The sequence below is a fragment of the Caenorhabditis remanei genome, chromosome II (genome assembly GCF_010183535.1).
Source record: "Caenorhabditis remanei strain PX506 chromosome II, whole genome shotgun sequence".
NCBI classification, from domain to species: Eukaryota; Metazoa; Nematoda; class Chromadorea; order Rhabditida; family Rhabditidae; genus Caenorhabditis; species Caenorhabditis remanei.
In genome coordinates, this window is record NC_071329.1 from 11,853,549 (window position 1) to 11,868,269 (window position 14,721).

The following is a 14,721-nucleotide window of genomic DNA, read 5'->3' on the forward strand; positions in this document are numbered from 1 at the left end:
ACTAGAGAGAACATGAGAGAGTGTGCGAAGCGAAGAGAAAAAGTATGAACCGAAAACGCGCCAGTAGAAATCTGCCTGCTGGGAACATCATCTGCAGACGTCACAAAATGATTGAATTTTTTGGCTCACAGTCAGAACCAGAGAAAACGGATCAAAAGCAAATTATTTCCATGAAGCTTCCACACGAATGGCAATACTGCGGCATTCTTAATAAATTTCAATTTTTTAACAAATGCGTTGAAAAGGAAATCTCGATTTGTCAATATTTAAAAAGAAGGAGCGGGGATACAATTCAATTCAGAACATCATATCATTTTCGATATTCCCTACTTTGGAAACGATAAGATTCAGATTTGATCATTATGCGGATTTACTCTGAAATTAAATGATCATCACAGAAAAGAAACGACAAACAACTTTATTGAAGCGGGTTCCTTTTTTATAAGATAAAGCAATGATTCATTCAATAAAAATAAATTTATACTGCATATTCCATAATTGGTGATAATTTTAGTTTTATCCTTGAATGGTTGATCTTTTTACAGCTTCCATAGTGTAAGATGATTTAGGATTCGCGTATTTCACAAACGCATCTTCTTGTGACACTTCTGGCTTCGAATCCAGAAGAAGGCGTAGTTTCTTGTTGGGGAATCCAACCGTTTTTTCGAAAAATAAACGGAAAGACACGTGGTTTATGATGTTTTCCGGAATCTGAAAGAAGTAGGGTTGTCAAAGAAATGAGATAATCTGCTTACGGTCAATCCTAACTTGTATTTCCAATAGTTAGAGTACGATGAGGCAAACGCTGGCCAATAATTGACAGCTACATCAGCCGAATAGTTAGGATTGAGAAAACGATTCTCGAAGAACTGTAAATATGATAATATTCAGGAAATAGTATGTGAGATGACTCACATCTCTAATTGAATGAGCACAGTTATCATCCATACAAAACACTATTTCTCCATTGAATTTTTTAGGATTCTGAAGGAGGAAAAAGAACGATTTCTCAGCAATTGCAGCCAAGTTACCAGCGTAGATCTGGAAATGAGAAGGTGTCATTGGTAAGAAATCAGGAAGAAAAGAATTACAAATTGATGCATTCCACGTCTCTCTCCATTAACAAATGGAAGTGTCGAGTTCTGAACCAATTCTTTGATAGACTCAATCTTTCTACTTTTTCCCTGTCCATAAACGAAAGTTGGTCTCAAAAATAGTCCATTCACCGATCCTCTCTTTGCCGCTTTTCTTGCATACATTTCTCCGCGAGTACGAGATTCTCCATAGGCATCCAACATGTAGTTTCTTGGATAGTCACTGGAAGAAATCTGGTTGGTCAGGATAAGTACATTCGTGGATACTTACAGAAACACGTCTTGGGCTAATCCATAGTTATCTTCATTTGGAATTGGACTGTAAGCACATCCAATGTTCACAAGATTCTTGATATTCATAGATATCATTGTGTCGACTACAGCTTCGCATGCTAGAAAATATTTTCCTTATTTTACTCGAATATTCCTGTTAATACAAATTGGTTTGGTCTATGATTCATACGGAGTATTTTGTTTTTGAATCACGTTTACGAAAAACAAATAAAACCTAACTGTTCAGAAATTAAAGTCATCCAAGAAACAACTACAGTAACCCGGATCACTAACCATCCAAATTGTCTTTCCACATCTGATCATCCTGCTCCTTTGACTTCGAATAGACAATTGGAAACGGTGCATGAGCACAATGAATGACTCCATCACATCCCAGAAGGGCATTTTCCAATGGTTTTCTATCGTTCAAGTCAATCACATATGTCTTGACTCTTCGGCTTTCTTCTAGAAACAAATTATCAGTTATCTTTTTTCTCTATCTCTCTCTCACCTCTAGAAGTGGTTTGTCTATCAATAATTCGGACTTCAGCAATTTGCTCATTCTCCAAAAGTCTCTGAACAATGTATCGACCAACAAGACCAGCACCACCGGTCACTGCCACCGTATACATCTTCTAAAATGAGAAAATGATAAATCAGAAGTCAAAGTCAATTCACTAAGTGATAAAAAGTGGTAAATTGGACAGGTTTTGAGGCCAAGTGCAACTGGAATTAAGGAGAGTGAGGTGGAGAAAAAAGAAAAAGGAAAACGAGGATGAGCGCTACGAAAACAGGATGGACGAGGTTCCTTTTTCGGAGATTCAGATTTCAGTTAAAGATAACCACCGACCTCATTCGTATTCTCATGAATTCTGATCGAAGAAGTGTCGACAACGTATTTGAAGAAAAAGGATGAGGGAATGAACATTCTCAGGTGATTTTGAAAAGAGTGATTCGAGAATGAAAGTGCAAAACAGAGAAAGAAAAAAGAATGAGGTGTCCTCTATTCAAGAATTGATTCTGATAGTTTTCAATTTTGAACGATTACTGTAGATGGCAAAACACAATTGTTGGTTTCGATTGTATTTAGTTTGATCGATGAATAAGAAGAGAGACAGATTCCATCTTGTTTTTCATCAAGAACCCTCTTTCTCGAACAAAAATTACGTTTAGGTACATACGTAATAGGTTTCCAAATTAGTTTGAAAACAAGGAAAAGACAAAGATCAAAAGTGATGGATGAGTCCGTTACCAAAAATATTGATACTGTTATCCAAGCAGATATTAAAGCGATTTTTTGGACAATAAAGTAGAAAAAATGGTTGCATGGCAATTTCGTTGAGCTTTGAAGAAATAATTCAAAATTAATTTGAAACTGATGTAGATCTAACTGCACATTAGAACCACTAATTTAATGAATCGGATTAATTTTTGATTCGCTACAGTTTTCCATTCGTTACTACGGATTTACAATGTTCTTATACTATAATTTTATAGATACTCAAGTACTACTAAGACAACCGAATTCCTTTTATTGTTTCTTAACCAATCTGATCAAAAATTCTTCTAGCCTCGACCACTGAGAATGAAATACTTTGCACTAACTTCAATTTCTCTTTTATAGTATCAACAAAACAATGCTAACAGGAAGATAACATCTGCAGTTTAAAAAGATATTCAGAAATAGTTGAACGTAGGCTACATGATGGCGCAGCAAAGTACGAAGACGCTGTCTTATTTCCATTGTCCAGAACAAGAGTCGGGCGGATCCAGACGATTCGTTCCCTCTGCGTCTGTCTTCTCTCCGCGCGGAGGGATATGTTGTCGTTAACCACTAACCGATACATCGGGAAGAAGTAGGCCGTGTTCGTTCTACTTTCTGGTGTTTGTAGATGCCCTCAAGCAAGGACATGCTAACGCATTTTAGAAAGACATAATTTATTCGATAATTGACAGAGAATTATCACAACGATCTGTGGAAACTAGATAGATGACTTGAGCATTGTTGAATCAGGATTGGAGCAGTGTGACCCACGGAGGAATGATTGGCGATGGATTCTGGAGATAGCTCATCACGACAGCAGAGACGGATAGCCTGAAAAAAAAACAATTTGATAAAAAACAATGAATAGACCAGATTAAACTTACATGAAACTGCTGACGATTTGCTTGGCGTCGTCAGAAGTACGGGTATTGGCGAACGAGATGCAGGAACATAAGAGAGCGAGCCACGAGCACCATTTCATCTGCAACAGAAATAAATATCTATTAGTCCAAATGATTCAGAACTGGGGAAAAAGAAACTGTAAGAAATAGAACTGTGTCAAAATAGAACCGCGAAATGCATTATTTTTCGAAAAAAGAACTGATAACTGTTAAAAGTCACTCACATTTTTCATAAAAATGGCCGTAAGATTCCAGAAAGTCCGTGCACATTTCTCGATTCTATTTTGATCACTATTCTATTTTTCGGTTATTAAAACCGAAAAATTCTTTTCGGACAATTCAGAAATAAAATAAATTCTCATTACTCACTCTAATCATCAATCCGCACATACTGAATATCATGCCGAGTACGTTCATATACTCTGGAAGTGGGTCTTCACTGACGGCCTGTTGCTGATTGGCATTCGAATCGAGTGGTTTGTAGCTGTAAGTTTAAGATATAAACTTTCTATAAACTTTGAACAAGGATTTTTACCGAACGACTCGATTTGATCGACGAGGATCTCCGTTTTGCTGCATTTTTCGGAAACAAACGTCTGCAAAAGATAAAATTTTATCACTAAACAACGAAACAGCGGATCAAATATTATATTCTTCACTCCAGAAAAGTGGCCACGAGTAGTACGAAGAAAAATCGATGGTGACGCAGTGGTTGCGCTGGCGCAAAAAGAGACACAACTGACTAGTGAGTGACTCTACCAGTTGAAAAAGAAAAGGACGCAGAGTTGAAATACCATTTTACAGTTTGATTCAAATATACTTTCACGATCAACAATCAATTGAGTTAAAAATATTATACACGATTACTCTCAAATATTCATTACCGGAAATGGTAAACACAATAATTATTACTGTACACTGTAAGGATTTTAGCAGTAGGTGGATATTTATGCATGTTGGCCGACGATGACTGTCATAGAAAATGCTATCCGGGGGCGATAAAAACAAGGGGATTTCAGAAAAATGAGGATACAACCTCGAAGATGTGAGGAACTTCTCTTAGAAAATCGGAAGCGAGGGGAACCTTATAAAACTAATTGAAAAAACATAACACTTACTCTAGGAAGAATAATTAAGAGCTAGAAAGGGAGCTAAAGAAAGGAAAACAATAGAAAGTGCGTACTAGAAGGGAAAAAATGAGTGGAATGGTGAGACGTTGCTAATATTAAGAATAAAGAGAAACATATGAGGAGCTTATTGAGGTGAACTATTTTTCAAGAGCGAAGGACGTACAATGTGTCGTTGATTGCATTCAACCATGAAGAGAGGTGGTCTGCTGATTCAGCAGCGAGTACGACTCTGTAATGAATAAAACAGAACTCAGCAGATATCCGCTATACATACCTTCTTTTTTCGAGAAGACTGGGAGTTTGATCAATCAGAAGTTCGATGTGGAATTCGTGAGCTCGCTCATTCCTTGCCTCTTCAATCGATTGATTAGTACATTTGGTCAAATCAATTTGTGAAAGCGGAACTTTCTCGTTCTTTTCATCAATTGGATTCTTCCAAAAGAAGATGACTCCTCGGTGAAGCATCGCCCAGTATCTTTCCCATGCAGTTTCTCCGTTTGGAGAGCGTTCATCGAACAAGTACAAAAATCCGCGATACTCGACATCTATTGCCTCGGGAAGTGAAGAGCAGTGAGACACAAGTTTAACAGTTCCTTCCAAAGGATAGGTTACATCATCTAAGTAAAATTGACGATCTCCAGAAGAATCACGGTCTAGTGTTAGCTTTCCACAAAACTTGAACTCGCACTCCGGAGCCTGATAACCAGGTATGGAGTGAACGGTTCGGTTAGCTGTCATACTATTATTTTTTGAACGCCGATGAGCAGTGTTAGGAACAAGCAGACTACGAAACTTGGAAGCCAAAACAGAAGCGCATGTTTTCTCGGGAGCTTTGTATTCAGGAACACGCTGAAAGATAGGAATTGGTTGAATAGTTGAATTTGATGACTCGCCATCATGTACACTTCCATAGAGATTACAAAATCTACAGGAAGATTAGAGAAGTGCATATGCTCTCCAAAATGAATCATATGCATTCGAGTTTGATAATGCGCAAGAAGAGTTACTACTCCCGTTGCTTCGATTTCTGTACGACATTTGAGCGCAACGATGAAAGCGAAGGAGCCACCTGATAAGACAACATTAACTAGAAACAACTATATAAAACTCACGAGAATTGAAGTTCTTGTTCAGATTTATGGCGATGTTTGAAATAACCATCGCAGACTTGAAATGTCGATTGATTGGTGGAGGCGGATGACGCACAACTGACAAAGCCTGAAGACGTCGAACTTCATCAAGTTGAAGTTTCAACCGTTCCCGACAAATAAGAAGAACCCGCTGTGATGCTAGTTCTTGCACAACCATACGTGCTCTTTTTGCATCGATCAGTGATATCTCTGCCAACTGGATATGTTTTCTAGTCTTTTCGATCGTCTCAATTAGTTTAGTAATCTGACGTCTCGAATCATTCAACTTATCGGCTGCGGAAAAGTTACTGATCGAACTGACGAATGAGTCCTCTGGTACGCTAGATTGATTTCTGTTGCGCCAAGCAAATGTTCCTTTTGGTGTGGAAGTAGCGAGTGCAGCCGGTTGGGACATTTTCTGGACAACAACTTTCTCTGTTCGAGCACAACCTTCTTTTTCAGAAACACGGTACTCAGTGACTGATTGACCAGCGTGTGGAGTCACAAGTGTAGGAGAACGAGTGAATTGTGGTCCAGTGGACGAAGCACTGAAGGCAGTACCATCTCCTTCGAAGTGTTGGACATAAGGAGTAGTCTGAAAAAATGAATGTAACAGTTGGTGATTCTTCTTGATTGAGAATGATAAAAGACAATGTATTCGCTTACATCTTTGTCAAACTCGATTTCTTGATACGTATTCGTTGACAAATCAAGCGGGTTCATAATTTTCTTTGCTGGGCTCGATTGAGATTTGATTTCAGCATATCCATCAACAGTACGTTCCAGAGTCTTGTCTTCGAAATCTCCAGTAGGAACTTCAACAAAATCGAACATTTCATCAATTTTGTCACAAGTACGTTCTTCTGGTATGTCAGAAAACGGGAGACTCTGACGGTTTGCTTTTACGCGAGGTGTTGTTGTTTGCTTTTCATCAGTCTGATCTGTATCATTCTGTTGAACTTTTTTCATGTGTGACTTTACAGGGAGGGAGTAGAGAACTTCTTCCTTATCCTCGTTTTCATTATATTTCGACGATTCACGAACTTTGAGATTATATCCGCTGACACCCATTTGAATACTAGGACGCATTTCGCTGAAATATAAATAGTTTTGTGAGAGACAATAATATAGCTTACAGGTGGCTGATTCTAGGAATCGATTCGTTGCTAATATCTTCCTCCGACGATTCAATTACAACATTTTGATTTTCATCAATGCTACTATTCTCGGCATGTTTTTTAAGATCAGCAAGCTCTTCAGCAGCATTAATCTTTCGGTGAAACCCAAAGTCAGCTTTTTCGAACTCGTTGGCAATTGATCTGGAATAAAACAAATTTGACAATTCCCTGAAAATGTCTCACTTGACTAAAGAAGAGGGGGAACGAATATTCGCTTTTGATGCAACTGGAAGTGATACTGGCGGAATATTTTTTTTCTGTTTTAGGCAGGCTGGTGAATCAAACGAAGGTGGGACTATTGTTTGCGTGCGACGACGTTCACGAGAGTTCTTAGAAGTTCCGCGAATTGATTCCTCATTGCCGAAATTCTTGGAGAGATCTTCAAACGAACATTTGTTTAACTTCTCGACAGCTTTTCGTCTCACCGGAATTCCCTTTGCCCACTTGCGGTGTGGAAGTGATGAAACCACCAACTGTTGGCAGTGACAACTTGGTATCACCACTTCCATCGCCGATAATGTGCTCCTGGGAAGTTCTATGAGTGTAGGAAGACGATACGCTCTGTAGACGACTCCCACGTCCAATGGAAACGTGCCTGAACAAATGGGATCAAAAGTGTTTGATAATGACTATGTACATAGGATCCAATTGCTTATCTGCATCGAAACTCTTCGGAATTTCACTGGATCGATGATGCTGAACCATTGGGGGATCGTAGTAATCCATATCAAGATCAATATCGTGCTCTTCATACTCTTCATGGTCGTCTATCATAGAGTCATCTAAAATATTGAATGTCATTTCTTCATGATTTTTATTGTACTGACCTATGAAATTTGTGCTTACGATTTCTTTTTCTTCGTTTTCTTGCATAGGCTCACTATTTCGACGGTATCTACTCAAGTTTACATATTTTGGAGATTCGAGCTGTTCCTGTTTGGCGCATTGATCAAAAGCAGCAACAAGATTTAAAGTTCGTCCGCGAGGTGCATTAAGCCGCCAGGTATCACCACGCGACGGGGACCACCAACTGGTATCGGGCTTTTTTGGAGTTCCTTTCACTGGAGTTTCAATGAGCTTGGAGTTGTTAGCAGCAGTCATTGATGTCCAGCGGTAGGACTGAAATATATTTTTAAAAATTAGCAAAATATGAGATTGAATATTACTTTATTTGTGTCCATTGTTGATGACATTGGAGGTGGTGATTTGAGCAGTGGCGGCTGCGAAAACATGCTTTCTCGTTTATACATTTTTGAGGAATGATTACGTTGCGCCGACAACGCGAAAGAAACGACGATTTTGACGTGACCGGAGTTTTAAAATTCCCCTCCTTAATGCGCTGTAGTACTGTAATCGCGTCGAGACCTTCTTGAAATTTTTTAATCATGCTCCTTTGAGAATTATTGGGGGTGTCTTTAATTTTTACCGTCTGTTATCTCTGAATGCAGTTCCAATTTTTATTAAACCGTATTCGATAACGGGTTCATCAAGTAGTTACAGCAAAAACTGGAAAATTATGAATTATAATAGCGAACTACGTTTCTTAAACAACTATTTGAAAAAACACTTTGAACAGTTTGGTGTCAGTTTATATTGGTACGATGAAAATTCAAACCGTCTGGGTGCAACCAGAAATATCAGAAAGAAGCTCATTGAAGCTTCCCGAGTTTGTCAATGTTTTGAGTAAAAACCTTCTACAATGATACAATTTTTATATGAGAAATTCTGGTACAGGTATAAAAAAATTTGTTTCAACGGATGGGACAGTTCAACTGTGAATTGGGATTTTGCTGCAATTGTGAACTATAAGATTTACAACTTTCAAAAGGATATCAGCGGTTGATTACAAAAACATCGGGTCTATGTGAGTAAATTCCAATAAATACCATTGGATGGTTAGAGGGGGATGAAAATATAACTTCGTGCAGAAGAAAAACAATAAAACTTTTTTTAAATGGAGGTCGCGGGGAAAACAGTATGAATATCGAGAAAGTCAAGCTTTGCGTTCACGTGGTTTGAGAGAAGTGGATGATGTAGATGGCTCTCATCTTCCTCATTCTGAGCACGACTTGAGCTGAAAATTAATATTGTAGAAGCAATCCCATTACAAACCTTTTGGGTCAGTGATACACTCGCCCAGAGAGACGGCGCTGCACCGAAATCGCGAAATCGGTGAAGTGGAAGACCACGGAAGAGAAGAAGACTTCATTATTGTCTTGAGCTGATTTTACTGAAATTTTAGTTGTGTTTCTCAAAATTTCGCTATTTTTTAAAACTAACTTTGTGGCCCGAACGATACGGTCAGAACGAAGTTTTGGGCTTTTGAACTTTATCTGCGTTTTTCAAAATTTTTTTGACTTTGACTTTCTCAATTTTTGATTTCTTCTTTTCAAAACATCTGAACTTGGGAACCCTGTCTTCTGGAGCTAATTTGAAGAATCTTTGGGCATGTTCATCTTCGTAGGCGTAGTCGAAAGTCAGCTCTTCGCCAGCTTTTAGATTTCTTTCTGCGTAAAAGCCGATTCGGAGTTCTCCTTTTACGAGCGCGTATCTAATTCTACAGTTAGGCTTAGCGGAATGGTTCACAAAGCGAAAAGAATTTCCGGCACGACACGCATCAATGCTACCAAACTGTTCTTTTCCATCGCCTGAAATAGATTAGTATAAAACATTATTAGAACTCTCGGATACATACCGAAACCGAAAAGATAACTTGATTTGAGTGCCTGCAGCTTGCCTCGACGTTCGCTTTCTTCTTCAGAGACTCTCTCTCCTACATACTCGCCGATATACTCGTCTTTTGCAACATCTTGCTCTATGAAGGCTCCGTTTCCAGCAATGCCAGATTTCTTCACAATAATTTTTATGAAGCTTCCTCGAGAGATACCATTGTTTTTGCAAAATTGATCACTCCCGTCATCATTGTGAAGACAAGGTCCACATGTTAACTCTGTGCACTCGTATTGTGCCAAGAAGCAAGGACAACGAGTAGTACGGCATGTGCCTCCTTTACAATTGCAACCTGGGAACTTTCGCCTGCAGTTGGAATCACAGTTGCAATAAACTGAACACGCCACTTTACACGAGCATAAGGGGACATCTGGGCCACAAGGACCAAGATGATCACAAGGTGTTGCTGGAATACAAATGTCTAGTGTTCCGCCTTGCTTCTTCTTTTCAGGTCCCATAGACCGACGAAATGCTTGATCTCGTGCTGTGAAGCTTCTGAAATGAGACACTGTAAACTTAAAATTGTGAAAAGCACCTACGCGAGTGGGTTTATGTCTTCTAAATTGTTTCCAACCGGTTGTGTTGAGACGTTAAGCAGTACTTCAAACCACGCACTACACTCTCTTTCCGGGAACAATTTTGCAATATGACAGAAGTTTGTCAACAACTCTTCGTTATTTTGCTTGAGCAGAGCATTCAAAAATGGAGATTCTTTGAGAGGTGTCAACTTTCTGATATACAATTTGACTCGATTCAAACCTTCTGGAACGAACTTCTTCATGAGAGATATGATTTTATCTTTGGTAAGTCCTTTATAACAAGCTTCAGAGCATGTTTCGTCGCCATTTCCGATTGGGAGATCAATTGCTTTCACCAAGTAGTTTTTACGAGTGTCTGGATACGTGATTTCGAATTGTTTCCTGTTTGCATGGATACAAACTCGATCTTCTTGAGACTTCCATGTTTCGATACCAATCAATTCCCTATCAAAGAATGCATAAGTACGACGGAGAGAAGGGAACAACTTTGAAAATTCACTCTGTGAGCCATAATTCGGGAAGGTTTGGTACAAGGCATAGTAGAGAAGATCTGGATTGGACGTTTGTGGAATCAAAGTTTTCATCACGTTGAATAAAATCTCTCTGTTGATAAGGAATTTGTTTGGCATATCCCCATGAATCCCGTTTTCATAATGCTGAAACATTTTGACATAATTTTAAGAGTGCATAATTCGGTGATCACGGCCCCGTGGGTGATAACAAACCTCGTGTAGATATTTGTGCAATAGTGCATCATCAGTCGTTTCGTGGACCGATGGCAAATTCGTTAATTGTTCTTCGTCTTTCGCATCTACATTCGCCATCAATGGCTCAAAAAACTCTGGGATCTTAGCGATTTTTTCTTTAAATGCTTCGGGTATCGGTGGGACTTTGATTTTTTTAATGCCGGACACCTTCATGACCAACGGCGCGTACTTCGGTCGATCCAAATTAGTTTTCTTGAAAACGTTCTGATTCATACCGGCACTTATCTCGGCGAATTCCTTGTCACAATGCTTCTCAAACTCAGTCAAAATATCTTTGCAAACTTCTGCCACTCTTTCCTTTTCGGCTTCGATTTCCCCTTTGGATGGTTCAGATGTGGTGTAAATTTGGATGAATGGAGATGTATAATCTATTTTCTTGTTAGATCGTTTGTAAATTTCACTCGGTTTTGCCGATTTCGCTTTGGGGATTTTCTTGTTTCCAACCTCTTCTGTCATCACAACTTTCTCGAGTTTTTCTTCTAACTGTTCGAGTTTTGACTTTTTGGCTGCCGATGACTGATTCTTCACAGACTCAAATTGTTCTGAAGCGATTCGTTTAGTTCTTTTGCGGGAAACTTTTTGAGAATCCATCTTCACCCTGAAATTTTTTCAGATTGAAAAATTAATCATTTACAAAAAGTAGCTTTAAATAGAAAACGAATTTAGAAATTATTTAAAAATTATCAATATTTTTTCATGTTTATCAATTTCATTATTTCTAAAAACAACTTGAGAGCATGCTTTTGCTCTAGAGCAAAATTAAAGCCACAAAAAGCACATTTTTTCACCTTCGCGGCGCAACGGGCCGCTGTTAATGGTGTGTCCAAAGTTGCTACAACGACAAATCTGCGGCGTCCAAAGTTGATTTGTAGGTTTGTAGGTTTTGCAGGTTTCGCAGTTGAAAAATTAAGGATGAGCAATAACGCATAACTGCAAACCTGCAAATCTACAAATCAGCTTTGGACACCGCAGCTTTGTCGTTTTTGCTGTTTTGTAGCAACTTTGGACGCACCATAAGGAACATTCAGTTTCATGCACCGCTGGTCTCGCAACGAAGAGACAAAAACTATTTCAGTACTGAATTCAGTTTGTAACGAAATGGTTTGGTTGTGAACCGAGAAGATGTTTGTTAGTTTCGAATTATGTGACTGTGCACAGCTGCGCGCAGGGTAGGAAGAAAAGCAAAAAAACTATTTTTACTATTAGCGAAAATAGTTTGTATTTTTTTGCTGCCTTGTGTTAAGAAAAAAAAGGGGAAGAGCGTTTGATGAATTCAAACGCAACATTGCTGACGAAGACGCTAACCCGGAATTACATTTACAGTGTGTTCACAATGAAGTTCAAGTTACAACGCATAGTTTTATTTATCAGTTTTCAATTTCAATGATAATGGGTACAACAATATGTGCAACGGAAGTTACAGAATGGGGTGGCACTGTTATAATACTGATCTTCAATCGAAATCTCAAGCTCTTTCTCACGTTTTCACCAAAATGTTTTCTTTCCATATCATTGTCATACAATTTCATTTGATGATGCTTCAGTAATCCTCTTTCGTTTTGTCATTCCGTGCTTACTTATCACTATTTTTCCTTTCATTCTCAAAAATGTACGGTCTGACAAGACTTTTCATTTTGGGATGTTGTCTTTCTTTATGTTTCTCAGCTCCATCAACTGATAAAGTAACCGATTTACCGGGATTGACTTTCACTCCCGATTTCAATCACTATTCTGGATATTTACAAGCTGCTTCTGACAAATTTTTTCATTATTGGCTCACAGAATCTTCTCGTGATTCTTCCAAAGATCCGCTGGTATTGTGGCTTAATGGTGGTCCAGGATGTTCTAGTCTTGATGGACTTATTGAGGAATTAGGACCATTCCATGTAAAGGATAATGGCCTCTCAATTTATTACAATGAATATGCATGGAACAAAGTACTAAAAAAAAGTGGAAAAATAGATTGTAATTGTTTTCTGTTTCAGTTTTCTAATGTTTTATTTTTGGAGTCACCAGCTGGAGTTGGGTTTTCATACTCTACCAACTTCAATTTGACAGTTTCTGACGATCAAGTGTCTCTTCAGAACTATATGGCACTGCTGAACTTTCTTGTCAAATTTCCAGAATATAAAGGACGAGATTTCTGGATTACTGGTGAATCGTATGCAGGAGTTTATATTCCAACATTGGCTGTTCATATTTTGAATGATAAGGCTAACTTTCCAAATTTCAAAGGAGTTGCAATTGGTAATGGAGCATTGAACTTCCCAAATAATTACAACACGATGGTTCCACTTTACTATTATCATGCATTAGTTCGCGATGAGTTAATCAACCTAAAAATTATTATTTTATCAATTTATCTACTTTCAGTCTGTATAATGATGTTGCTCAGAATTGCTGCAATAACAACATTGGTACGTGTGACATTTACAGCAAGTTCTTTGATTCAGTTTGCAGAGATAAAGTGATCGAAGTAATCATTATAAGTTACTAATTTTCAGCTTTTCCAAAGAATTGTTTCAGATTCTAGACGGTACCAATGAACTAAACATGTATAACTTATATGATGCTTGCTATTATAATCCTACAACGAATCTCAAAAAAGCTTTCATTGAAAGACAGCTGAGAAGAGTCGTAGGATTACCAGAGAGGAAACACAATGCAGCTACAGTATGATATCAAACCATTCGACATATATTCTTATCCACCAAATACAATTTCAGACTGCTCCACTATGTGCTCAAACTAATAACACATTCATTTACTTGAATAGACCAGCCGTTCGCAAAAGTTTGCACATTCCAAGCTCTCTTCCAGCTTGGCAAGAATGCAGGTAAATAAAAACACATATTTTGGGTTGGAATAGTTCAACAACGTATTTACTCGGTCAGTACTGTAGACAAACTACAGTAACCCATGCAACCATCTTGAATTCTTGATCCTTCTCACTTTCAAAAGATCGAATGATAGTTTCTTTCAAAATTCAAACAGGACTTGTCTCATAAATAATGAACGTTGTAATGGCGCGTGTCTCTCTCCCGTTTCCCTATCTCCATCGAATACCTACCAATTGAAAAAAAAACCAAAAAAAAGAAGAGAAATGGCGATGTAATAGTGAACCTGTTCGTCTCTTTCCTAATTTCCATTGTCTTTCCTTACAGCGATGAAGTCGGAAATAACTATGTTGTGACACATTTCAATGTAATCCCCGAGTTTCAAACGATGATTGCAGCTGGTGTTAAGGTGTGAATCCGATTGATTAGCCGGGTTTCTGAAAGTGGTCTTTGATATTACTAGGTCAAACTGTTCAGATTCTTGTTTACAATGGAGATGTCGATACTGCATGTAATTCAATCATGAATCAACAGTTCTTGACGTCTCTCAACTTGACAGTTCTTGTTAGTATCTTTCCATTTCACATTCAGTATTTCGCAACTGTTTTCAGGGTGAACAAGAGATAGTGAACCAGGCCTGGCACTATTCTGGTCAAACTGGTACTGCGGTAGCCGGTTTTCAGACGAAATTTGCCGGAAGTTTGTTACCAACTTGATTTTGAATGGATAAGCCAATGAACTGTTTCTTCCAGATGTTGACTTCTTGACTGTTCGCGGAAGTGGCCATTTTGTTCCAGAGGACAAACCAAGAGAGTCCCAGCAGATGCTTCACAATTTCATTAATAATCTGGATTATTCAACTCCTTTGAATCTTTGA

At 38.4% G+C, this 14,721-nt stretch overlaps 5 protein-coding genes across 5 annotated transcripts; 1 reads left to right on the top strand and 4 right to left on the bottom strand.

The window, feature by feature from the left end:
• Nucleotides 1–516: 516 nt before the first annotated feature.
• GCK72_006237 (uncharacterized protein) lies at nucleotides 517–1,999 on the bottom strand (the record flags this gene model as incomplete). The annotated part of the gene is made up of 7 exons (XM_003113865.2): nucleotides 517–711; nucleotides 756–869; nucleotides 916–1,041; nucleotides 1,092–1,317; nucleotides 1,366–1,486; nucleotides 1,662–1,832; nucleotides 1,879–1,999. The coding sequence occupies 7 exons, from the start codon at nucleotides 1,997–1,999 to the stop codon at nucleotides 517–519; spliced, it is 1,074 nt and encodes a 357-aa protein (XP_003113913.2).
• A 1,378-nt stretch (nucleotides 2,000–3,377) lies between these two features.
• Nucleotides 3,378–4,112, bottom strand: GCK72_006238 (uncharacterized protein; the record flags this gene model as incomplete). Its single annotated transcript, XM_003113825.1, has 4 exons — nucleotides 3,378–3,462; nucleotides 3,516–3,613; nucleotides 3,903–4,017; nucleotides 4,069–4,112. 4 exons carry the CDS (start codon nucleotides 4,110–4,112, stop codon nucleotides 3,378–3,380), a joined length of 342 nt encoding a protein of 113 aa, XP_003113873.1.
• A 695-nt stretch (nucleotides 4,113–4,807) lies between these two features.
• Nucleotides 4,808–8,221, bottom strand: GCK72_006239 (uncharacterized protein; the record flags this gene model as incomplete). Its single annotated transcript, XM_053725536.1, has 11 exons — nucleotides 4,808–4,892; nucleotides 4,938–5,512; nucleotides 5,557–5,732; nucleotides 5,776–6,388; nucleotides 6,460–6,886; nucleotides 6,930–7,112; nucleotides 7,155–7,350; nucleotides 7,397–7,566; nucleotides 7,609–7,753; nucleotides 7,799–8,090; nucleotides 8,138–8,221. 11 exons carry the CDS (start codon nucleotides 8,219–8,221, stop codon nucleotides 4,808–4,810), a joined length of 2,946 nt encoding a protein of 981 aa, XP_053589730.1.
• Nucleotides 8,222–9,272: 1,051 nt separating this feature from the next.
• GCK72_006240 (uncharacterized protein) lies at nucleotides 9,273–11,598 on the bottom strand (the record flags this gene model as incomplete). Its single annotated transcript, XM_003113811.2, has 4 exons — nucleotides 9,273–9,619; nucleotides 9,667–10,196; nucleotides 10,241–10,896; nucleotides 10,966–11,598. 4 exons carry the CDS (start codon nucleotides 11,596–11,598, stop codon nucleotides 9,273–9,275), a joined length of 2,166 nt encoding a protein of 721 aa, XP_003113859.2.
• Nucleotides 11,599–12,614: 1,016 nt separating this feature from the next.
• Nucleotides 12,615–14,721, top strand: GCK72_006241 (uncharacterized protein; the record flags this gene model as incomplete). The annotated part of the gene is made up of 9 exons (XM_053725537.1): nucleotides 12,615–12,944; nucleotides 12,993–13,333; nucleotides 13,381–13,483; nucleotides 13,534–13,680; nucleotides 13,734–13,843; nucleotides 14,172–14,253; nucleotides 14,322–14,408; nucleotides 14,456–14,543; nucleotides 14,597–14,721. 9 exons carry the CDS (start codon nucleotides 12,615–12,617, stop codon nucleotides 14,719–14,721), a joined length of 1,413 nt encoding a protein of 470 aa, XP_053589731.1.